The sequence below is a fragment of the Mus musculus genome, chromosome 8 (genome assembly GCF_000001635.26).
Source record: "Mus musculus strain C57BL/6J chromosome 8, GRCm38.p6 C57BL/6J".
NCBI classification, from domain to species: Eukaryota; Metazoa; Chordata; class Mammalia; order Rodentia; family Muridae; genus Mus; species Mus musculus.
Genome location: NC_000074.6, coordinates 54,951,692 through 54,977,432, shown reverse-complemented (window position 1 = coordinate 54,977,432; position 25,741 = coordinate 54,951,692). Strand labels below are relative to the sequence as shown.

Here is a 25,741-nt window from a genome sequence, read left to right as displayed (position 1 = left end):
AAAAAGAAAACTTTAATCAAAGACTCATGAGAGTTGTACAACTAACACAAAAGAAATATTTGTTCTCAATCTAGAAAATTCAATGACAGATGTCTTCAAATTCCTTAATTAACAGTATATGAATATCAACTATTCATTAGTGTTACTGGTCTCCAAAGGTGAAAAATAAAATCTTGCATACTTTCATATTGCTATAGCCCAATTTCAGACCTAGATATTTTTAGAAGTTTATTTTTCAATCTAATACAATGATAGTCAACTACTCAACTCCATCTTTCTATAAAAGTCCTTAAATGTAATAAAATATTAAATATGGATGTAGCAAAATGAACATAAACAAAAGTTAATGTATACAGTAATAGGGTAGCTACTGACAAGGGGTATGACAAAAAATAAGTGAGGAATATCTATATAAAACTCATCAGAACCAATACAAAGTTAGTTTACATTTATATTAAGTGAACATCTCATTAAACTAGTTGTATCAGGTTGTGCCTGCATCTAGGCTTGAAGTGGGTTTGGAAGGCTCCTCATCCTGACATCATATGAAAAACTGCATCTGCTTGAGGCCCCCTGGGGCTTTAGGCCAAGACCTGTCCTTAATTAGCTCCTTAATCCTATACACTTAATTTCCTTTTGTAGAAAGATGATGCTTTATGCTCGCCTATCAGAAACAGATAAATTGAACACTGGTTGTTAAATTTAACATCAAATTTTTGTTAAAAAAAAAACAAAACTTGGTATATCTCAAAATATTTTCAGAGCTGATATCTATAATCTGCTTATTTTAATTGAAAGCAGAAGTACTCGAGTTTTACTAGCCATATTGGTGAAAGAGAATAAAATTAAATATGCTCCCTTGATTTATACACATACCAATTTTTTTTGGCTTTTAAACCAAGGATAAATTAGTAAATCTCTTATATTCATTTTCTTATTTTTGGTCTCTTCTCTACCAGACACAAGGAGACTGCTTTTTAAAACAGATAAATTCAAAACAGGATTTCTTCTCCCACCCCAATTCAGTAAGGTCTTAGAAATCACAGAAAAGGGATGAGGAAAATATAGATTGTGTTATATATAGTTGTAATAACTTGCTTAAATTACTACCTTCCAAATTTTTCTTTATCTTATGCATAAGCCAAGGAAATGGAATTAAGCCAAAGAAAAATTACCCATACGTGTCACATTTTCAATTTCAATCCAGTACTATTTCTTTAATAATCTACCTCTTTGCTATCTTCTGAGTCCCTCAACCTGGCTGGGGAGCTACTGGCCAGCAAAGGCTCTGCCTGAGTGCCAATATGCCTGTGTACCATCTGCAGATATCATCTGCCATTCATTGCACGGAATAGTTTAAAATGGGAAAGAGCTAAACACAAATCACCATTTATAGCCAGTATATTTGTATTCACTAATATTATAGTTAACTACAAGTTACTTAACACTGTAGTGCTGTCTCAACATTCTTGTGTCCTTTGAGTTAACTTAAAACTAATCTGTATTTTGTAATCATTTGCATGAGATTTTAAGCCCCTACCTTTATATATGTTAAAAGTTTAGCTTCTTAATGATGCATAAATAATTACATAATGATGTCTTTAAAGAAAAAAATTTTAAATTTCTGCCCAATTTAACATTATTAAGACAATGTTCTATTCTCCATCAGTTAACGGCTTCTGGGAAGTCCAGGTTCCCAATTTCTGAGCATGTTTAATCGACCACTATGGTTGTCATGGAAACCAACACAGAGCCTTCTGAGCTTACAAGGGGCATTTCAATAGAGTGACCCAATTATTATCTGTCAACAAATTCAGCAGCAAAATAAAAGGCCTAACACATTAATGAAAATTTCTGAGACTGAATGAAAGATATTTCCTTCAATTTGTAAAATAACCAGAATGCTGTTAAGTATCACAGTCCTGATGCTCTTGCTCCATTCCTTGATATTATATGTATGAGCTTCTTTTTTTTATCGAAAATATCAAAGCCTCTGTGTTTTAGCTTCTTTCACTTCAAAAGCAAATGCCTTTGGAGATAAATGTGGTATAGGAATATTCAATTCTCCAACTTAAAAATCATTGAATTAAAATTAACTCAGTTTCTTTAATAATAAAAAATAAGAAAAGAAAAAGAAAAAAAATCCAAATTCCTGAGGCCATGGGTTAAAGAGTGTAATCCTGTTAAAGACTGTGTATGAAAGCCTTCATCTAAAAAGAACAGCACATGTTGTGAGTGGTGGTCTTTGCAACAAGAGTCCTGTTCATTGGGTATAAAATAAGTCCCTTTTCGTTTAAGAAGAAAATGAGCTGAAATATACTTGTACTAGGATGAAAGGAATGTTTAAGCTTTTATACATGTATTATATATTTTCTCTTCACTTGGTCATTCTTATCATAGTTATAATAATAATAAGCTTGGGAGAAGAATTCATGTAGAAGAGAAAGAAATGTGGAAAAAATAAAGCATAATAAATTTGTAAAATATGAATGATCCTTTTTCTGGTGAATCTTCCCTTTGTGTTTTAATATAATTTATGCATATGCTTTATCAGATAACAGAAAATCTCTGTTAAGACAGGTGTTTTTGAATAATATTGAATTACAAAATGCTTATTTTATTTAAAAATAAGATAAACTGTGTATAATAAAAATATAATATTGTTGTATAATTCTTGAAAATACTCAATTAGAGAACGTGACTAAAATAAATATGGAAGTCTAGTCTGACTCTTTAACATTGTAAATAGAAAAATAAGGTCATGGAGTCTAAGTGACTTGCCATGTGCTACCATGGCAACTAGTGTCAGTCACAGAATGTGGAGTGTTGCTTCATCATTCTCCATGAATTTTTAAAGAGTTTAATATCTATTATGAATTTTATTATATAGAAAACCCAATTTATAATAAGCTAAATTTACATGTTTAAAATGTACTTAGAAATTAAATGCAATCAATGTATCAGAGAAAGGACCCATGCTCCTTTCAGCCAATAAAGATTATTAATGGATAATTGTATTCATGTGGAAGTTCTAAGCAAAACACGTTGTAGTATTTAGTACAATGTTGAGACATTCATGTTTTATTTGGATATCTAAAGACAACAGCAACACATGTGCATACCTTATACACTGCTAAGAAAATTGCATTGCATTCTAAATATTTGTGGTCATGACATAAAACTAACTGGACACACATACCCCCTCCCAGCCCTCAGAGACTAAACCATCAAGCATGGGTCCATGGCCCCAGCTACATATGTAGAAGAGGATTGCTTAATCTGGCATCAGTGGGGGAGTGGGGCTTGGTCCTGTGGAGGCTTGATACCCCAGAGAAGGAGAATGCTAGATCAGTGAGGCAGGAGTGTGTGGGTGGTTGGGGGAACACCCTCTTAAAGGCAAAGGGTAAGCGGGAGGGAATGGGGAGGTTGCACAGGGGAGACCAGAAAGGGTGCCAACATTGGAAATGTAAGTAAATAAAATAACCATAGTTTTAAAAACGGAATTCACAAACAGTTTAATAACATAATCATGGAGGCCCACTTAAAGCAATTCACGTGTGTATAAATACATATATGTATGCAGTTGCGCTCATGCACAACATGAGTGTGCAAGCCAGAGCACAACTTTAGATGTTGGTTTTACTTTTTGATGGAGACAGTTCTCATTGATCCAGAACTTTTCTTTATACTGTAGGCTAGGCTATCTGGCAGGAGCATCAAGGAGGCTGTCTCTTTCTCCAAACCACCCATCACTGGGCTTACCATTGTACTGCTGTGCCTCGATTCTTATATTCTTATATTGAAATTTTAAACTCAGGTTATCTAGCTTCAAGGTATCTAATGTATTAAGTAAGGTACCTTCCAGCCCAAAACCTATTTCTAATCAAATTGTTAACTTGGTATCATAATCTGTGGTCATACCCTCTATTAGTCATGTATGTAAGAGTCTTCAGATAATATAGTCATCAGTAAAACTTGTATAAAAACAAAAGTTATCAATGCAGATACAAACACTAATTGTATTTGTTTTGCATACAGAAGCAAAATAATTCTGTTTGAATGAGTAATATAATGTCATTAAACTGTATTTTTATTACGTTTTCCATAGAGTGCAGTGACATTGTGTATTGGTAGCAGCATAGAATGTTTATTTCTTTCAAATAACAATTGGACTAGTGTAATTATGCCAATGAGAAGCTAAGACAGACTTGGAGCATATGATTAAAGTAGGGTGACACCAGTGCTTTTGTGTTTTATTCTATAATTTGCCATGGGAGTTTTGTTGTTGAGTCTTCTAAGTACATTAATAGAATATGATATGCTTAAAGATGAAGAAAATGTCAAATAACTATTGTGTGAATTCTGAGATTAAAAATGAGTCTAGAGAGTTTACTTTGAACCAAATGGTGAAGATATTGACACACCAAAGTCATCAATATATCTTAAAAGTCATAAAATAATGTAAGCTCTTAATCATTCGTTAATTATTTATTTTGTTTCTATTTATTATTTACTTTGATTTTACAAGGCTGGTGATTAAAAGCAAGGGCTGTGTGTGTACTCTACTACTGATCTGTTTGGATCCCTAACAAAAGCCTGTAAACTCCAAAATTCATGAATATATTTAGTTTGACATGGCAAACAAGCCTTTATGCGTAGAGCTTGAAGGAACTGAAACACGTGAGGGAAAACTGAAATTACTTAAGGTAAGACCTGATGAGCAATATAAGCAAATGATTAGATAAAGATGTAAAAATCACAAATTAGGAGAAATGACTAAGGGAACACTTTTGATGGACACTTAGATATTGACCAAAGGGTGAAGTTAATAGTAATTAACAACCCATAATTATTCATAAGGACACATCAGCTTCTAGCTTGAGAAACATACAAAAGCGATGCCCAAAGTAACCAGAGAGTAAAGAATGTAAAGTATGTTTAACATTTAATAAGGTCCACTTTGAACATCTTCCATCTCAAGCACGTAGAGACATGCCCGGTAGGCAGCTCTTAGGTAGCACTCAGTAATGAGCATCTGATTCCCAGTACTTGTGCCCTTTGCAATATCTTTGAATTGAGTAAGTGCTGTGTTTATCAACTTGTTTGTGAATTATAGTACATGGCAGAAATGACAGAATGTTACTTCCAGGATTCTTTTCTTATATAATACACTGAGTCTGAGATTAACATATATGCTTATGATTATAGAGACATCCATGGTCACCCTACCAAGAGCCACACCCTAAAGAAAACTTCCTCTCTCTCCTAGCAGCTACCACCTGTCAACAACTCGTGAAAAGGAGACTTGGGTATTTTGTGCTGCCCCTTCATCAATGCTGAAATGTCTGCAGGCTTAATCTTCTGCTAGTAACCACAGCTGCTCTGAGTATATGAGGACAAGGTGCCATCGTGATCACAAGAGACTCCTGCCTAAACTCAGGCTCTTAAAATAATTCCACTCTCTTTTTCATGATGCTGCCTGACACTTGGTGGGTGTGCGACACAGGTGTTACAATTATGGCTGAGCAATCGTCAAATGTGTATGATAAAACAGGTTGTCCAATGAAAAATGCAGTTGCTTGATCTGTTAATCAAGGAGGCCCCAGAAACCTCCCAAAACGATGTAGAATATTGACATTTGCTCTTCGTTTTCCACCACAGTTAAATGGTAGGAGCCTTTTTTGATGAAAACATCATACATTTTGGTCAGAGAATATGGAGAAATCAAGCTTCCTCCATGCTGCCCAGCTTGCAGAGTACTGAACGTTTCTATGGAGGCACTGGTGGAGAAAAGTCAGCAACAGTCTATGATCTGTGACCTGTCTGACAATGCATTTCCTTGGATACCAAGTTTATGAATGTCATGGGGGTAAACAACTACTTTCTGACCCTCAGTAGGAAATCCATGCCTAGCCCTGCAAAACTGAAATGGCCCTAAAATCCTATGGCCAGAGAATTCATATGTTTAAATGGAGAAAAAGACTATTAATTTGCTGTGAACACACTATGAAACTATCTTGTAAATAAATATTTCACAGCTTTGAGTCTCTCTCTTCAGTGGATGGCAATCAGTACAAAGATTCAATGACTGGTCAATATTCTGAGAATATACATCTCTGAAACAGTGAGCTGTGAATGGCACATTGCTTTCCTTGCTCTGTACACAGCAAGGATGTAGAAAAATGGGCATTAAATCCATGTAAAATATTTGTGCTTCTTTATTCTATGCTCCATTAAATAGCAACAGTCAAAATATAAACCACTCACTCCATATCATTGACATCTGTTGTGTTATTGAGTGTAGGTCATAATTTAGCAGAGGTATTCACATCTGTAAATTCTGGAAGAAGTATTGAGGTATGTTTCCTAGGGGTATTGCTGAGGGAAAGACAGTTTCTGAATTCTCCCATTGATGTAAGCTGCTTGCTTGTTTGTTTTAGCATAATGAAAATATAATGAGTTCCCATGGGTATTTTCTTCCCCAGAGGAAATTGCTTTGCAAGTTTTCAAATCCAAAACAACAGTTTCAAGAATTTCTATAAAGTTCTTATGTGTGTTTTCAGTTTAAACCTTTTGTTCCTCAACAATTTTCAAAATCATTTTTTTTTAATTCTCACAGACAACTTGGTGTTAACTTGTTTAGAAAAATCTGCTGATTCATTGTCATATTCCCCTTCAATGCATGATAAACCTCTATTTATTTTATTACATTTATTACATTTTTGTATATTACCTTTATTAATAAATCAATGCCAGAAATAATTTATTAAAATATAGTAAATGAAAATTAAGATTAAAATAGTTACATCTATTATTAATTTCATTTGTCAATAATAGTGCTATGTGAGCTTTTCAGTCATAATATAGATGAGCAACCAGTATAGCATACTGTATTTAGAAATGATCTTCATTGGGATCTTTTTTAATTATAGCAATATTTTTGTTAATTATGTCTATTAACTAACTTGTTAAAAGATTGACAATGGTAACAGAACTAAGAATACACAACACCCACAGATATGATATATCAATGCTCATGAATACCCCCAAATAATACAGTTCCTATGCACAGAGAATCTGTAATAATATATTTACTTATAAATACGTTAGTATTTTCAGTACTTTAACTATGTCACCCAATAATTCAAATTTTCTCCTATATCTACTGTATAATCAAGGTTAAAATGTATAAATCATTCAGATTTCACAATGATTTTGAAGAAATTAAGAAATAGCTGAATGTGAATTTTATGTTTTAGTGCTTTTCCAAGTAATTGTTATTGCTTTTAATGGATGCATTGTATGTGAAAAAGAATAAATTTAAAAAAGAAAATAGTTGGTTTCACACAGTATATTCTGATTATAACTTTTCATCCCCATATCTAATCTGAAGCAGATCTACATCTGCTCTGTCTCCCATTAGAAATCTAACAGGAATCTAAACATTAACAATAAAATAATATAATATAAAATAATAACAAATTGGAACAGGACAAAACAGACAGACTCCTAACAACATTCTGCTATCCTCATATATCGGTATCTTATTCAGACATTATCAGAGATGCTTCCTCCTGTAGCAGGAAGAAACAATTACTGGGGCCCACACCTAGAAAATATGCAGAGAATGAACTTTGGATCATGCAGTCATAAATGGGATGTCACTTTCAAATTCTTCTTCTAAGAGCTCAGAGAGTCCTAAAGAAGAGGAGAAAGGAAAAGTGTAACAGCCAGAGGGTATGGAGGACACCAAGGCCTTCTAAAATACAACAGGACCAACACAAAGAAACTCACAGGGACTGTGACAGCACTCACAGGGCTGCACAAATCTATACCAGGAGGGTTGGTCCTAGAGCTAAAAGGAGAAATGGAAACATGTCCATCCCTACCTAGAAGCTGTCTCCAGTTCATAGCCACTTGGATATGAATAATTAATTTTCTTCAAGGGAGTCTCACTGAGAAACAAAACAAAACAAAAACCAAACACTCTTCAAAGTAGACCCTATACCCAACAGTAGATGGCCAACAAAAATTGAACTCAAGAGCATTTTCGGAGGTTTTCATAATGTTGAGTCAGAACATTCTTTTAGCACTAAAGATCCCATATATGACTTCCACTTTTGTGTTTTTGTAGGACTCCTGTGTATTTAGGCATGTGTGTCTCTACAACTATCTGTGTTTCTTGTGCTTTTTCAAAATCTCTCTTTCCTTCCTCACCCACCTCTCTCCTTCTTTCTCTCACCTACCCCAGAGTCTTCCTATGTAGCCCTGGCTGGCCTGGAACTTGTTTTATAGATCAGACTGGACTAGATCTCACAGAGATCCACTTAAAGGAATATACGACCACACCTGTTATCAATGTGAATATTTAAAAATATTATCCAGTATATGCTTGACTTCCCATTTTAAATGATATCAATATCTGACTATGAATTTTTCTCAAAGTTCATGTTTTAAGATACACATATCATCTTTATGCGTTGATGTAAATTTAAATTGTCAGTTCAGAAATTTATCAGAAATGGTAAACAGTGATCAATAATCCATTAGATGATCAGTTTTCAAGATGTGTTCTAATAAATAGCAACTATAGCATGAGCTATAAAAGTGTTAGAACTGTAAAGTTTTAAGCCCTAACCCATAACTACTGAAATAAAAACTCAAGTTGTGTGGATGATAGATCAGAAATCTAGCCTCTAACATATTCAAAACAAGTAATTCGAATAACTAAAATATGAGTCTGTCTCCATGAGATGATGGTGCTGAATATGCTTATTGAATTAATAGGTATAAATAGATCTCAGAGTCAGAAACATTTATTGCAAAATCTGTGTATTAATATTTTCTTTCATGCACTATTCATTTTAACAAGTTAGAAAAAGTCTAATCCCTACTTTTTACGAAGGGTGATACTAAATGATTTAAATAATTTTATTTTAAGATTACAATAATTTCAAATGTCTTAACAACATACCATTTACCTGCTTAAATGTAATAATAATAATATGTTTTGGACATTTTTATTCTAACTACACAAGAAAGGTAAACAGATAAGGCCCTATTGCTGAAGTTACCAGATGGAACATGGAAAATGAACATAGTACAGTCCTATAAGCATCATACCCCCTAGGTATGGTTCACAGTGCTGGAAGGTACTAGTCATCCTACCAAAGGGGAAAAGCAGTCATCAGTCTTACCCAACTGTGAGTCATGTGAGCTATAGCAACAACTGCCCTGGCATTTTTCCAGGTTACTGCCCTGATGTCTGTGCCACTGTAATAGTAACCATTTTAGTGTAGTGACAAGTTGGGCATTGTGGAATTTTATTTTCTTTAGAATCACAGAACTATTATCAGAATGTGCTATCATTTTAATCCCGGGTGTAGAAATGTGGGGCTGCTTCCAACTGTCCTCAGAAGATGACTATGATTTGCTTAATGCTCTAGATGAGGCATGGTTTTGCTGGTTGCAGATAATTCTATGATTGTGTGATGTTTAGAATTCTGGAATCTCTCAGAGTGGATATAAATGCTAGGGCTCTGAGAGGTGGGGTGGATGGTTGCTGGTCATTTATGGAAGATGGTTGTGGTTTGATAGTAGCTATGGTCAAAAACCCCCAAAAAACAAACAAACAAACAAAAAAACCAAAAACTCATATTCAGGGATTTTCCTGATTCCTCTCTCTCTCTCCTCTATGCTTGTTTCTCTCCTATCTTGTGTATGAGGGTGAAACCAGGTAGATAAAGGGTGAGAAAAAAGAAGAAGCCACAAAGTATCAAAGGTCAGCTATAATTTTCTGATCGAATTTAATGCTGGTCCCATAAGTTGAAACCTCTACATGGACTGTGAAATGTTATGATCATGGCTAGATAGATCACAGAGTCTATGGGAGAACCTCCTACTATTATTATGGCAAAGAGACATAATATTAGATCGATTCCTAATGAACTATCATTTTACCCATAGATTACTGCATCTCCCAAATGTCAAATGAGAAGCTTCACTTTGTAGTAGATGGCAAATAACACAGAAACCCAAAATTAACATTGTAGATGAAATGATCAAGAGATTGTGAAATGTCCCATCCTAAGCAGGGCATATATAAGAATCTCCCTCTCCCCAAGTCTCAGAAATCACTGTTTGAAATCTAGTAGGATGATGGTAAGACCATGGTAGCAAATGACTATAAGCAAACAGCTTACACAAAGTAGGGAAGTTGCACACACACACACACACACACACACACACACACACACACACACACAATCACACACATACACACACACAAACACACACATACACACACACAAACACACACATACACACACATACACACACACACACATACACACATACACACACACAATCACACACATACACACACACACACAAACACACACATACACACACATACACACACACACAGAGTAGTTAGAATAACATGCACAAGGCCTATTTAAGTTTAGGAAAAGACAAGGTCAGCATGGAGAGGGCAGATGGGAACAACATTTCACCCTTAGAGGAGGAGATGTTGGCAAATAATAGCTACTGGGGGTGGGTTTTTTATAACGATGTGGCCTCTGGTTGTCAACCAAACCCTAGTAGAACATAACACACCCAAGAATATTTGGACAGCAAAATTTGGACTTCAGTTTTCAAAAACAAACAGAGGATACAGAGTTGAGTGATGGGGAGTGAGGCAGTGGATCTGGAAGAATTTGGGTGAAGATGAATAGGATTAAAATACTATATTATATGAAATTTTAATTGAAAAATAAACATTAATAAATGAGAGTGAAATGATTAGTTCACTCAACACATGCTAAAAAGCAGGAAGCAGTATTACTTTTCAAATAACAGGCATAAAAGGCATACTATAGAATGGGAAAATGGGAATACATATTGGTCTCAACAATATTTTAGAGTAAAATGTTGCCAATGGGTTGCATATTTAGCAAAACTCACGAATTCAAAATTATACGGGGATCCATCCCATAATCAGCCTCCAAATGCTGACACCATTGCATACACCAGCAAGATTTTGCTGAAAGGACCCTGATGTAGCTATCTCTTGTGAGGCTATGCCGGGGCCTAGCAAACACAGAAGTGGATGCTCACAGTCAGCTATTGGATGGATCACAGGGCCTCCAATGGAGGAGCTAGAGAAAGTACCCAAGGAGCTAAAGAGAACTGCAACCCTATATGTGGAACAACAATATGAACTAACCAGTAGCCCAGAGCTCTTGTCTCTAGCTGCATATGTATCAGAAGATGGCCTAGTTGGCCATCATTGGAAAGAGAGGCCCATTGGTCATGCAAACTTTATTTGCCTCAGTACAGGGAAACATCAGGGCCAAGAAGTGGGAGTGGGTGGATAGGGGAGTGGGGGGAGGAGGGTATGGGGGGACTTTTGGGATGCATTGGAAATGTAAATGAAGAAAATACCTAATTTTTAAAAAGTAAAAAAAAAAATTTGTAGAAGAATGGGAGATTAAAAACTCTTACATTCACAGATTACTAAATTGTGAGTTTTGCATTTCTTCTAGGTTTTGTACTTATCTTTCTAACTTGAGTGAATTCTTTAACTGAGCAAATGTAACGCCTAGCTAAATGTAAAGATCTTATTCCTTTTCTGGACCACTATAAAGAATCAATTCAATAAATACCAGTATATTTTAATATTATAAAGACAGAAAAATCGCTAGCCAAAAAAAGGGGGGGGAAGAGCCTAATTAATAAAATCAGAGATGAGAAATTCGACATTTAGAGAATTAGAGAAACAGACACTGAGCAAATTCAGAGAATATAAAGACTTTATTTTAAAAACTCATATTCTACCAAACTGGTAAAACTAAGAGAAAAGTGAGATGGGTTGCTAGAAAAATTTGATACATCAATATTAAATAAAAAGGAAATAATTTAAATAGATTGATAAGATCCATTGAGATAGATGCAGTAATTAAGATGACATTAATTAAAAATAAGCCCAATGACCAGATAGATGCAGTGCAGAATTTCACCAGGCTTTCAATAAAGAACTAATACTGAGACTCCAGAAATTAGAACATAAAATAGAAAATGAAGAAATCTCCCAACTTTTTCATTAATCCAGTAATATCCTAATACTAAAACCAGGCAAAGAACCATCAAAAAATATAAGTTAATATCTCTGAAGAACATGGACACAAAATTTTTCTTTTACTCCTTGTAGTAGAAAGTTCTCATTTTCTCTTCATAAAAACAATTTTGCCAGGCTAAATAGAAAATGAATTTTCTTCCCAGAATAGAAAGGGGTATTCAGACTTTGTCTAGCATGTCTAAAGTTGCATTTCACGTGGAAGCAATAGGAATGCAAATGCAAATCCTTGCCATAGGGAAGTTATAAGACACAGCTCTGTGCTCTGACATATAGTGATTAAATTATAGAAGAATAGTACCCTCTTTGTTATATTTTTACTGATCCTTTTTATCAGTGAATATTATTTCTGAATCATACTCTTTAAACAACTCGTCCTGTGTTGTTCCACAGCACATGAGCATCACTGCAGTTCTCCTAACACTCTTTTCTCAGTAGCTCTAGGGAGTTTCAGTCAGCATTCCTTACTAGATAGACCCTTACAATCACTAACCCTGTACTAAAGTATAAAAAGAATTTAGTGGTTTTGCTAAGTATTATTTACTTTTTGATTCTGAACCACTGTAATTGTGGGGCATGGCCTTTGGCAGAGATGGAATACGGTGTGCAATGTCATGAGTTTAAACAGAAGGAGTTAAGTGAATAAGTAAATTCTATCTCTTAATACTTTAGAAGCTTTCCTCTTCCTCTGCTGAATATATATTTGGAGAATTACTTGAATCAAAGTATCTCAGCATGCCTAAGTTGTAATGATGTTCTCATAACTGTAGAATTTGAAAGAAAGTAATGTACCCAAGTCAAAAATTGTATTGATAAGATTAAAAAGGACATAGACTTTTATGTATTTTTCCATAAAATTATTTTATATAATCATATAAAATAAATCATAGTTTCAGTATATATTACTAAATATTATTATAGAAGAGATACATAGACACATATTAATAGCACCTACTACTCATTTGTGGTAGGCACAAATTTCAGTGATAGGTATTACTACCTGTTTGAAGGTTAAACTTTTATCTAGTATTTCATATGAACAAACACTTTCCCAAGATTATCTTTCTTTACTTTTCTATATAACTAGAATCTAAATTATGAATTTATTATGACTTTTCCAGATTTCATTTTCAACTTATATAGCAGTGCTTTCACAAGATTTTATATATATATATATATGTATATATATCAAATTATTAATTAACCAAAATTGGAAGCATAAAAAGACAGACATTAAAATATCCTGAATAAATGATACTGACTAATCACTCTTGTGAACTTAATTTTCATGACTTCATATGGCCTTTCATTTATATTTAAGATACTTGTCATGATATTATTCTTGGAACTTATTGCCCCACAAATTGGCTCATAAGAAATATTGGATGAAACTCTCTTAATTTTCCTTAGTTGTCCTAGTAAATTTCAAAGTGCTATTTATACATTTTCTTTCTTTATCAACACAGTAATGAATAACAACAACAACAAATGTCCATGGATCACAAATATTCAAATTATTATCTGTTATTTCTTAAACGATATCATACAAAATGTTATAACATCTAAATTTCTTTCCAAATTTTGTAACTCTCTGAAGAACTTGACAGTTCAATGTGTTTTACTTAATTGCTAGACTTGGGATGCTAAATATATGTGGGATATTTAATTTAAAAAAAAGGAAAAAATCTATTCAGTCTGCTGAAAGCTGCTATCAAATTGGTGAACATTATCCTGTTGAAGAATAAAAGATTATTTTAGTTCAAATATAATGGTATAAAATGGAGTCAAGGCAACCTTCTTTTCCATTTTGAGCTGCTTTGAAGTCTCTGGGAGGAGATGTGTTCGATGATCCTTTTTGCTGGATGCTTGACTTTACCTTCATTCTCTTCTCTTCCTCCATGTTCTCTTTCTGACTCCTATTATCACTGGATATTTATCAACATACTTTTCTAGTTAGGTTCATAAAACAATATAATTCTTACCTTTAAGAAGTTTGGACTTTAAAAAAGCAGACAGGAAATAACAGTTATACATAAAAGGATGGATTATAAGTCTTGCTCTGTATTAAATAAATGTTAAACATTTAGAAAATAGCTGTTAGGACAACTCAGAAAGGGATTTATCTTTCAGCTAACTTTCTGCCTCTAGGAAAAATGCTCAAATACTTCAATAATATTCACAGTGTGTTATAATAACAGGAGCAAAGAAGTGAATAAAAAATCTGATTAGTAAATAGAAAACCAATTCTTAAACAAAGAAAAAGTGTGTATATTCTAAAACAGTCACAGGCATGAAGCTTTATGTGTCTCATAACCTTCCCATGAACAGAACGCACCACAGCATCCTACTTTGTGAAAGTAAACATTCTGAAAGTTCACTATACCTTAGATGTGTTTTGGAAAGTAATCTGGTTATGACAGTGTCTAATGCTTTAATATGCTGTAATATTTTATTTCTAAAGGAAGACACAACATTTAAAGCCACAGGCTCCCTCTCTTATTTTCTGTTCTTGCTTGTAATATAAATTAACTCCTCAATGAACCAATAAGTGGTCCCCATTAATAGATTGATTTCTTCTGAGATAAAGTTAAAATTTCCATTCATAATTAGAGAAATACAAACAGTTATTATTTGTCTTTTTGGTTTTTTTACAAAACAGAAAAGAACTTGTATCAGATTAATACTATCCAAGACAAAATTCACAACTGAGATAGAAGCACATGAGAAAGCTTTGATTTTGTAGTGTCAGAAATTGATCCTTGTGCACTTGTTATGATGGATGCTGTTTGAAGTGCTTTTTTTTAAATGATCTACGCATTCTGCTTCTACAAATGATAAAGAAATCCAATTGTATTTACAAAACTGGGAGTGGTGTATATGTGCTGTGACTGGCTACCAGGGAAGGATATAGAAAAAGGGAGGCCAAAATTGACATATTAGTTATGTTCTTGATGCTAGGAACCACTAAGAGCTATCATCTTCTGGTATGTGAGGGTTAGTTTCCTCAGTCTTCCAGAGTTACTTATCATATAACTACTTAAACACTTCAGCATAAGCCCTACTTTAAATAGTCAATAAAGTAATATTAATATCTTTCACATAGACATTCATTTTACTGAACTAACTATAGATTTATTAAACCTCTGCACTCACCCTTCTAATAAGAGATTGGAAACCTGTCACTGAGCATCTTAGTGTTCAGAGATAAAATGTAACTTAGGTATAAGAATCATAATTATTAACCGAAGTAATAAAATACAAGAGGATCAAAATTGTCTCAGAAAAGTATTATGTCTAAATGAAAGCAAGAATCATAACTATAAGAATGCACATGCTCTGGGAATGACTATTAAATTAATATTAATGACCATTAAATTCTCCTATAACCAATTTCTTAGGGTGACATTTAGTAGAAGAAAAAGGATAAAAGTAATTTTTTAGACAATGACATTCCAAGTTGGACCCATTAAGCTTGTAAATACAAGGGTATCAAATTACAAAACAGACTTTTATATGCTTCATTAAACATGATGGGTTTTGGGAACTTTGTCAACCAAATACCTCAGGACAAAAATTAGCTAAAGACATGATTCCTGAAAGCATTTGTTGAAATGAAGATGATCCACTGGCTGAACCAAAACAGTTCCTTTTTCACAAGTCTGAAAGTGGTCAACATTGAAAAAGAAAATGAGGTAGGTAAATCCAACTTGCTATTGATAACTAAACTTTATTTGCTGATGGTTTATCACTTGACAGTTAGTAAATATTTTGACATATTAACAATTCTAATGTAATGGACATATTTATCTATTCTATAATCTATTCTAATTATTTGGGATCATCACAAAAGGTTTGGATCATCCATATTTGTTAGACTGTTATCTTGGAATGCTTGTGAATTTACTATTCTCATTGTAAAAATAAAAGATGTAGGCAGGAAACCATTCAAAGCATCAAAGGATGCTAAAAAGTAGTGTCAATTTAAAATTTTAGCATCTATTAGATATGCATTTAGTTAAGTACCACTCAGAAACTTAAACTAAATATATTCTTCATAGATGTTTTACAGAAAAACCTCTTAATTAATGTTGATTTTTTTTTTTGCTTCAGTTAGAGCTAATTTTATAACAAAGATTGACTACCATTTGCTAAGTAAGATATGGACAATAGTTATAAAAATACGTGAAGAAATAAAGAGATGAATCAAGAGTTACCATTTTCTTAAAGTGCAAATGTGAATTAAATTGACTCATTAATAGACAATGATTATGATTTTTACACAGTGGGTTGATGGTTCACGTAAAGCAATTTTTTGTCCTTGTGAAGAATATTTGTAAGTGGTCAGAACCCAAGAAGGAAGACTACAAAATGTCATCATAGATTACAGAACACGGCTGATAAATGCATGTGATTGGAGCAGTCACTATGTATGGCATGTGGCAGATAGCCAATTAGTGATGCTTGGTGCAAATCACAGTAGGTTTAAAAGTTCAGATTCTGGTCTCAAATGTGATTGTATTGAACCCAAATTTAATATTACTGTCTACTGTGTAAGTTAGATTTAGTTAATTAACCTATTTGATTTTTAGTTTCCTCGGTGTAAGTACCAATTACAGCTACTGCAAAGAGCCAATGCAGTAATTTATGTTAAGTCCTTAGGCTAATGTCTGTTACTGAACTCACTAGGCAATTATGTTCACTAACATTCTCTGGTATGGTAAAGCTAAAGTTGCCTTCCTTTTTAAATATCATACCATCAAGAATGTTGAAAAACCATCCTTCAATTAAAAAGTAAACCTTTTCCAAAACTGCTTTCATATATATATATAAATTTGTTGGTATATCTGCATGTAAAGTGCAGAACATAATTATAAGGTTACTTAATAAATATAAGTCCACATTTTCAGTGATGTGGCTGCATTTGTATTATCCACATGTCTATCAGTTACAGCTCACTCATATTCCTGTCTGGTTCACCAAGCTTGCCTGGGATAGTGTAATTGCTTGGGTCTGTCTTTGATGCCTTAGCTCTGAGGGAACAAACCATACTGAGTAATACAGTGGGTGCTTTCTTTTGTGTGCATCACTTCCTCTACTCATTGTTTCATGAGACTTCCTCTGTGAAACCCTCCTAATTCAGGAATGTCTATAGAGAAATTGTTTACAAGGTAAGAGTCATTAATTTATTTGTATACATGTACCTCCTAATTCACTAATAATTAGAACTTTTTAAACTACTTATGTTTTCCTACTAGGAACTGACAAAATGTCTCCTACATAAATGCATCTTACAAATAAAGTATAATTTTAGTATCCTCTCTTAATTATGTGTATGTGTTTGTGTGTGTTGTACAGATACTGTGCGTGTGTGCCATATATGCATGCAAATATATGGGAAATGCTCATGCCCATATAAAGCAAGGCTGTTTCCAGCTGTCTTGCTTTGCCACTCTACTTTATTCCTTTTAGATAAACTTACCATGAACTTAAAGTTCAGTGTTTCAGGAGAGGTCCTGGATCTGCCCGCTTTTTTCTCATAATACCTCATTATGTGATGCAAAGAACTCAAATTCTGGTCCTTAAACTGCTTAAACTGCAAGTGCTCTCACCATCTCCCAAACCCAGTAGTCCCTCTTATTCACAGTGCACACATTCTAAGATCTCCAGTAGACACCTCATGTCATGGGTAGTTGTGAAGCTTATATTTGGAAAACAATGAGTAAATAAGTAACAGTTAGCAAGTAACAACTAACAATAAACTCAGAAAACTAATAATATAACAGAGCAACTGATGTATTGCAATGAAAGCATCAACTCAGTGTTTCTCTGTATGTTACTCTCAGAATAGCTTAATGCACTCTAGTCATCATTATCTGTGTGATAATGTGCATGAAACAATGCCTATGTCATAAGATGGAATAGAATAAACGACTGAGAATTTATCACTCACCATAACTGAGGCTTCGCTAGTGTGACAGTTGACAGCAAAATTAGAACAGATTTCCTATCCAGATGACCCCGCCATATCATCTATCTTAAGAACATCAAAAGAAGTTAAGAATTCTCACCTTTCACTTTCAAAATGCCCTTTAGAGATTTCTTTATGTCTAAATTGTCAGCATCATTGCTTGAGATCATGGAGATTATTAAGCAAAATAAGGGGTACTTGTATACAAGCACTCTGGATTGTCACAACCAATATCCAATATTCCATAGCTAGTCTGGAATGAAGATGGTGACTAATGGCTGGGTGATATATTCAGCATGAATCTACTGTACAAAGAGAAACTCATATGGTAGGTGGGTTGGATTGAGATAACATAGACTTCCCTTCTGGTCTCCCAACACAGCCAAAAAACTAAAACCTACATAATGTTTGCTTGTGAAACTTTTTATTCAACATTCTCAGACTACAGCAGTTAGCATATGTACTTACACCAGACTACAGTTGATCAGAAGTGATAGAATTTATAAACATAATCATAAGAAAGGAGGACATTACTTTGTTTTATATTCTATTTTTTTCCAGATGAAACCAATCAATTGTTTTTGCATACCAACAAACTTCACTAATGGGAATACAAAATGTGTTCAATGAATATTTTCATATTTACTCTGAAATAAGTATTTTCATCTACTGAAATATATGTTAAATCCATATACTAATTTGTTTTGTTCACTAGACACGACTGGTTTGTGTAATAATATCATCAAATCTTGTGTCTCAATGGGTTTTATTGCTTGTTTTTAAACATTTATTTATTTATTTATTTATTTATTTATATCCCAAATGCTGCCTTCCTCTAGGTCCCCACCCTACAAAGCCCCTCACCTCCCCCTACCTCCCTCATTCTCTTCTGAGAGGGTGACAAAACCTTGATATCCCCCTCCCTGAGGCACAAAGTCTTTGCCATATTAAAAAGAAAATTATGTAATCTTTGCTCAAACTCTCTTTAAAACCAAAAACCTTTGATGGCATGACACAGCCAACACAGGCTGAAGACATTTTTAAAGAATTTGCTTTACTTAGCATGCTTAACCAAAGTGAGATTTTTTTTTAAAGGAAACATTAGAAACCCTTCAGTGCAATGAGATACTGTTGGTGAAGGCTGAAGAAAAGAAGTGTGCAACAGATTAAATGACTTCCATTTTAGAGTTGAATCAAAGCAGGGATTGGCAGAAGACAATGTCTGCTGAATTCACCCAGACTGAAATTATTCACCCTCCTGATCTGAATATGCATCTGGATATCACCTTTTCTGTTTGCCTTTTACAGACAATGTGGGGAAGGACACATAAATACAAAGAAAAACACATTTCTTATGGAGACCCTTTTAAGTCCTTAACCATCAACAAACTATCCTTCTCTGATATATTCAGTTAAAGTAGTGGATTAAATTTTACATTCTCATGGAATTTAAAAGGTTGTATGGGTAGATGGTGATACAAATTTCAATCTGTCTAAATTATAGCAAAGAAAACGTATTTGTTGCCACTTCCTCTGAGAGAGAATAATTTTTCAAAGTTACTGCTGGAAAAATGGATAACAAACAATGACATCACTTTCCTTGGTTGCTGCATCTGCTATGGCTCACCCAGAGCATTTAACCTGTTAGCACACTCTACAATTGAATTCAAGTGTTCATTTGGCGTAATGCTTATCTGTTTAATATAATCTGGTTGTCTTCGGTTTAAACAGAAGCAATAACATTAAGTACAATAAAAGATGTTAAATTAATAGAAGACAGGGAAATGCCTTTCAATCAAGAGAGTATGCTGGTATCAGAATCTGTATCGAAAATCCTGGGTGATTTAAGAAAACAAGAGAGGAGAGAATATAAAATGCTGCTTTCCTTTCCAGGAGATGAATCATTAAATCTGTCTACCTGAACCCTTAAAACATTTCCAATGATTTGATCTGCTTATCAAATAATTCCTCTAAAAGCAATCAATACAAAATTCACAATGTTTCCTCTCTATTTCTGTTCAAAGGTAACTTGACAAAATCCAACATGTTAAAAAAGTGCCATGGGTATATTTGAGGGGGAGAAAAGGATACTCAGGTATAAAGAGAATTAAATCCATTCCTCAGTTAAGAAAACAACCCGATCCACAGATATTTTACATAGAACCATCATGTACTTATTGTATACCATATAGATTGTTTTAATTTTAACATCGCTTTCCTCCACTATTGCTGGTCTATATGGACATATGTTAATGATAAGACACCCACTGAGACAGATCATCCTGTCAATGTTCTGCTGCCTCCCCTCTATGAACGATTTTTAGTATTGCCCGAGGAGGGAGGGAGATCATAACATCATTACATCATTTTTCTTGTTCTTGCCTCTATCATAGCTTGCTGAGAAACATTCAACCTGTTACCATGGTCCATAATTTAAGATTTTATTTAGTGTAATGAGTGTCATTTGTCTACTTAAAATGACTGAACTACTCTTTTCTTTGCTTAAGAAGAATATTTGACTTGTACAATCAAAAGATGTGAGAATAAGAGATTTATTCAGAAAATAAAGCAGTCCCCTGAAATGTCTAGTGTAGTATAGACAGGAAATGGTAGGGAAATTTACCCTTTAAAATCTCTAATAAACTCCTAAGTTATTTGTGCAATGACAAATAATGTTGGTGTTTTTATTTTAAAAGCTTAGTATTATAGTGATGCTGATTTTTATGTTTCTCTTCAAATGCCATTATCAATGAGAGCATAAGCTTTGAAGATTATTAGCTTATCTTTTATCTTTATTGCATATAGAAAACATTTACATACTTAGTCGTTGTATACAGGTGGATCTGTGTACAGCATGTTTACCCAAAGGGGTGTGTGGGTTTCGGTGTGTGTGTATCTGCCTGTGTGTACACATATGTATGTGTGTGTGTATGCTTCTGTGTGTGTATGTGTGTGTATGGTGTGTGTGTGTATATACTTAGAGAAGAGGGCAAGCATACCTGAACATTTTAACATGAGAAAGCCTACACTGAATCTCCACACTACCAGTGACATCATTAAAAACGCAGGTTTAAAACGAGAACAAATTTATATGCATTTAAAATCATCCTTGAAAACATCTCTTTTTAGTAATCCTCATAAATTAATTTCTTTATGTGTATTACGTGCTATGAGTCTTTTAATCTTAAGAAAATGAGTGTTTTCTCTAATGTTACATAAGCCAGTGCACAGACATGACAGCAAACACTGCCTCTACTGGGGTGAAAACAATTTCCTCGGAAGCCCCACTTGATGTATAAAAAAAAATTCTAAAGCTGTTTGAATCATTTGAAATGGGCAGCATTTGTCCAATTTTAATTTAAAAAATTGCCACATATAGACAGATATAACTAGAAAGCTTTAAAAATGAATCTGATATTTAACAATGATATAGGTATAGGTTGATTATAATCAGACATACGAAAAAAAAATCTAATGTCATTAAATAACCCCCCCAAATCAGTGAACCTTTGCTCCTTATAAATTAAAACAACACTGCATCCAGAAAAATAAATAAATTCAATGAATACCAACCATATTATACTACATGCTGTTGCTCTTTGTTCTATCAGATGGCTATGCAAAGGTATTGATAATGGTTACATCATCAAAATTTTAACTGCAACTTGTGCACCAACTGTGTTTGTACCTGAAATCTGGAATCTCGGAGCTTGGCTTGACAACCATGAAAACATGAAATAAATGAAGTCTAACAAAGACTGGACTAAAGATTAGTTCGACACACTGTACATATCAATATCAGAATATGCGTTTAGGTATTATACCTAGAAGATGTTCAAATAGTAAGGATCACAATTGGCATTACAGCAAGTGAAGACCAGAGGAAAAAGGAAGGGAGAAATGCCTTCCAAGAGGGAAAGATTCATTAGTCTCTCTGGCAAGTGTCTAAAGCAAACAAGGAAAGCACAAAATAATCACCTAGTTACAAATAAACCTGTTTTAAAGCACAGTACCTTTCTGTGTCTGTCCTTCTTCCATATTCTCTTCCATGGCTACCTTTCTTCAGGAGAATCTGGCGCACGGTATTAGTCAAAAGCTCAATTAGATGTCAAAAAAGCGTGTGCCTTTTTTCCCTGGGCAGCTCCAGCAGCAGTGGCTTGGGCAAGTCCTTGGAGCTTAGCTGAGGCTCCCTCGCGCCTCTTGTTTGCTTAGAGACTGGCTGTCAAGTGTAATTTCATTCAAATTACTCTTCCGTGAAGATTATCAATTTTTCTTCTCAAAGCTGCCCATTGTGTGTGCCACAGTAAGCAGGTACTCAAACAAACAGCCGGATAATTTTGGGAGGGGGAGTGGAAAGGGGTCTGGATTCTAGGAGCAGAGACACTGTGATTCACAAGCCTCGCTTTGCATTTAAAATGGGGGAAAGAAATTGAGGTTTGTGCTGAAATCTCGGCTTTAAACTGGAAGCAGGCTGAACTGTGAACAGACAGAGGGGTGTCCTCCTAGCATGAAGCGGACCACCAACCCATAATTCCCCCCTTTGCCACCACAGTGGGAAAGCCCGAATTCTCGTCGTGTCTTTCTGCTGCAGTAGTTTTTTCTCACCCAGTCAGATTCATTACAAAAATGCCCTTTCCTTTTACCTCCTCACCAAGTGTCTAGTTAATTTGATTTAAAGGTGCCAAGGAGGGATGTAATTAGACTATCTCGAGGCTGGTCTGTTAAAGCTTATTATTAAGATAGGACCTTTATTTCACGTCTTTCAGAATCAAGGAGAAATAAAAACATGGTTTTCAAAGAAATAAGTATAAATCTTTTGTTGTAATAAGTATTTTATTAAGTGGCGTAGGACCTTTACAGGTAAAGAGAAAAAGAATCGATGTCTTTGTAAATTATGATTAGTTTAGCCCACAAAAGCTGCCAATTCCGAGTGGGAATTTTGTGAAGGGAAAAATTCTAAGGGTGATTATTGGAGAATGGGGGCGACAAAAAGAACGAAAGGATTCTGGATAGGGAACAACAGGATAGCATTTTACAATGGGAATCTGCACTCTGATTAGGAATGCAAATCACAATGCTGCAGTCTGGCAATAAATTAGCAGTCGTGCTCAACCTATTGAGTGACAGGACACAAGTAGAGTCGCAATACTTCACAAAAGGTACAGGAAGAACATAAACACTGTCTGTCAAGGCTGTGTCAAGCTTTCCTAGAGTATAAAGGAAGACTCTCTTGCCTATGTTCCTCTCGAAACAAACATGCATATGGAAACACACAGAGCTGAATAAGCTCTTGCCCTTGATGGAAAAAAAAATGCATATCCCCGTTATCCATATAATATGCTTGCGTTATACGAAAATTTTCACATAGGTTGTAAGACATGTCAGCAGCATTTTTTCACACCACACTTTTAACTGTAAAATCACTTATATATTTCAAGGAAAAATGATCTGACAATGCTCCAGTTTATTTACATAAATGAAGAGCTACTTCTCTCTGATAATCAATATTTCTATTCTTTTCGTCAAATGTGTTTAACCCAAGGGTAACTGCGACTGAAGAATCTCTAGCCACCCAGCATCTATCTCCCTTTCCTCTCTCTCTCTCTCTCTCTCTCTCTCTCTCTCTCTCTCTCTCGTCTCTTTCCCCATATATATATATTTGTATTCAAGGATTTTTAAGACAGTTGCTTGTTCAGTCCAGATTGAAAGAGAAGCCATAGGGCAATCAAAGAAGCCAAAACATAGCAGTCTTTGTGTTTCAGCCCATCTCTCTGCTGACATATCCTGGCATACACTCAGAACAGAGTGGAGCCTCCATCCTTGTTTACCTGCTTCATTCATCTTACGACACAGAAATAATCAGTGTAGCAAATAATTAACAGCAGCACACACACAAATGATAACACTATATTATATTTTTTGGTATTTTATAAACTTTAAGTGAGTTACTTAAGGAAAACAGGGAAATATATATATATATATATATATATATATATATATATATATATATATATTAGCCTGTATGTTGGAATATTCGTCTGCTACTCAAGCATATGCAGGGTCTGGGATTGTAAATGAAGAAGAAACTCTTAGAGCAAACATCATAAGCTGATTCTTTGTCTAGGACTCTGACTTCTAAAACTCTTCTACCTTTCTACTCCAATACATCACTGGTCCCTTCACTGTCACCCTCAGTTTACAATATTTGCTGGACAAGATCAATAGAAAGATGTGATTACAACTTCTTTTGTACTCTGGAAACTTCAAGGGAACAATATATTTGTATAATAACCAACTTATTGTCAGAATGGTTTTCTTTATAAAACAAAAGCAACTCATTATTTGTTTTATTTTATTTTTTCTGATAAGAATCCCTTTTAAGGAAATAATTTGTTTATAGGTCATATGCAAGTGAAGTGCTTCATTCTCAAGACACAGTGTTCTGTTGACGCCCCGTTCCCCAACATCCTAGATGTTTCCCACACCATCCACTCTACAGTATTCACAACTCTAGGTGGAAAATAGATATTTGTGTGGTTATTTTGTGTCAGATGTCCCCATTATTTCCCATTCCCATGTCCGATTCCTTTACTAATTAAGAAGTTCATTTCCCAAACCGTCCTTGGTTTTAAAATATTCAGAGCATCATCCTTTCATATTGAAGATAATGGAGAGCTTCCAAAATGATGAGAAGAAACGCATACATACATATTCTTACATCAACAACCTGTAAACAAGCTAAGATTCATTTTTTTGATATATACACAAATATGAGCCATTTTGAAGTCTACACTCCTGTGGGTTTTCAGTATATTCACATTTATCTAGCATTGTTTCCACTACCCCACTCTGAAACACTTTAAATCTCCCAAATTCCCCATCTTTCTTTTCCCATTTGACAGCTGGGATTGATGTTGCTGGTTGACATTTTTAGGATATTTGCAAAATCTTTTGTCGTTTGAATAAAAAACTTAAATATCTAGTTATGTGAAAAGTAGTTCATGAGATGTTCATGAGAAAACCTTATAGAAAACTGATTTTAATGAACTCTAAATATAAAACATTAACCTTAGTAACTGCCAATGATCTTCACTCTGTATTTCGATTGTAGTATGTTTGAATGAGAATGGTGTCAGTAGGATTATATATTTGAAATCTTGGTCCCAAATTGGTGGAACTCTTTAAGGAGGATTAGAGGTGTGGCCTTGTTGGTGAAGTTATGTTATTGAGGGAAGACTGTGAAAGCTCAAAAGCCCACACCATTCCCTGTTAGCTCTTCTAGACTCATGCCTGGTTATCAAGATGTAAGTTCTCAGTTACCACTCCGGACAATGCCCGCATGTATGCTGCCACAGCCCCCACCATGATTGGTGTGACCTCTAACATTCTCAAACCAAATGCCTCAAATTAAACATTTTCTTTCATAACTTGCTTTAGCCAAGGTGTTTTAACAAAGCAATAGAAAAGTAACTACAATGATCATTAAAATACACAAGTTATAGTGATATAGTGCCTCATCAAATATTTTTTTCAATTATTTTCATTGTATTTGCCCTGACTCTAGTTCTACTTGTGGTGTTTTAAATACATAAATGGACACCTAAAAACTATTACCACTAATGTTAAAGAAGATTATT

The 25,741-nt window shown here is 34.3% G+C and overlaps 1 protein-coding gene across 3 annotated transcripts in view; it reads right to left on the bottom strand.

Moving 5' to 3' along the window:
• The window catches only part of Gpm6a (glycoprotein m6a), a 281,445-nt gene that overhangs the window by 83,446 nt on the left and 172,258 nt on the right, over positions 1 to 25,741 (bottom strand). For 2 of the 3 annotated variants that reach the window (NM_153581.6, NM_001253756.1), the window contains exon 1: positions 22,118 to 22,705. The exons of the other annotated variant lie outside the window; for it this stretch is intronic. In NM_153581.6, coding sequence (NP_705809.1) covers positions 22,118 to 22,154 — 37 coding nt within the window. In that variant the 5' untranslated portion in view covers positions 22,155 to 22,705. Of the gene's footprint in view, positions 1 to 22,117; positions 22,706 to 25,741 lie in introns of those variants that run through there. 3 annotated transcript variants of the gene reach the window in all.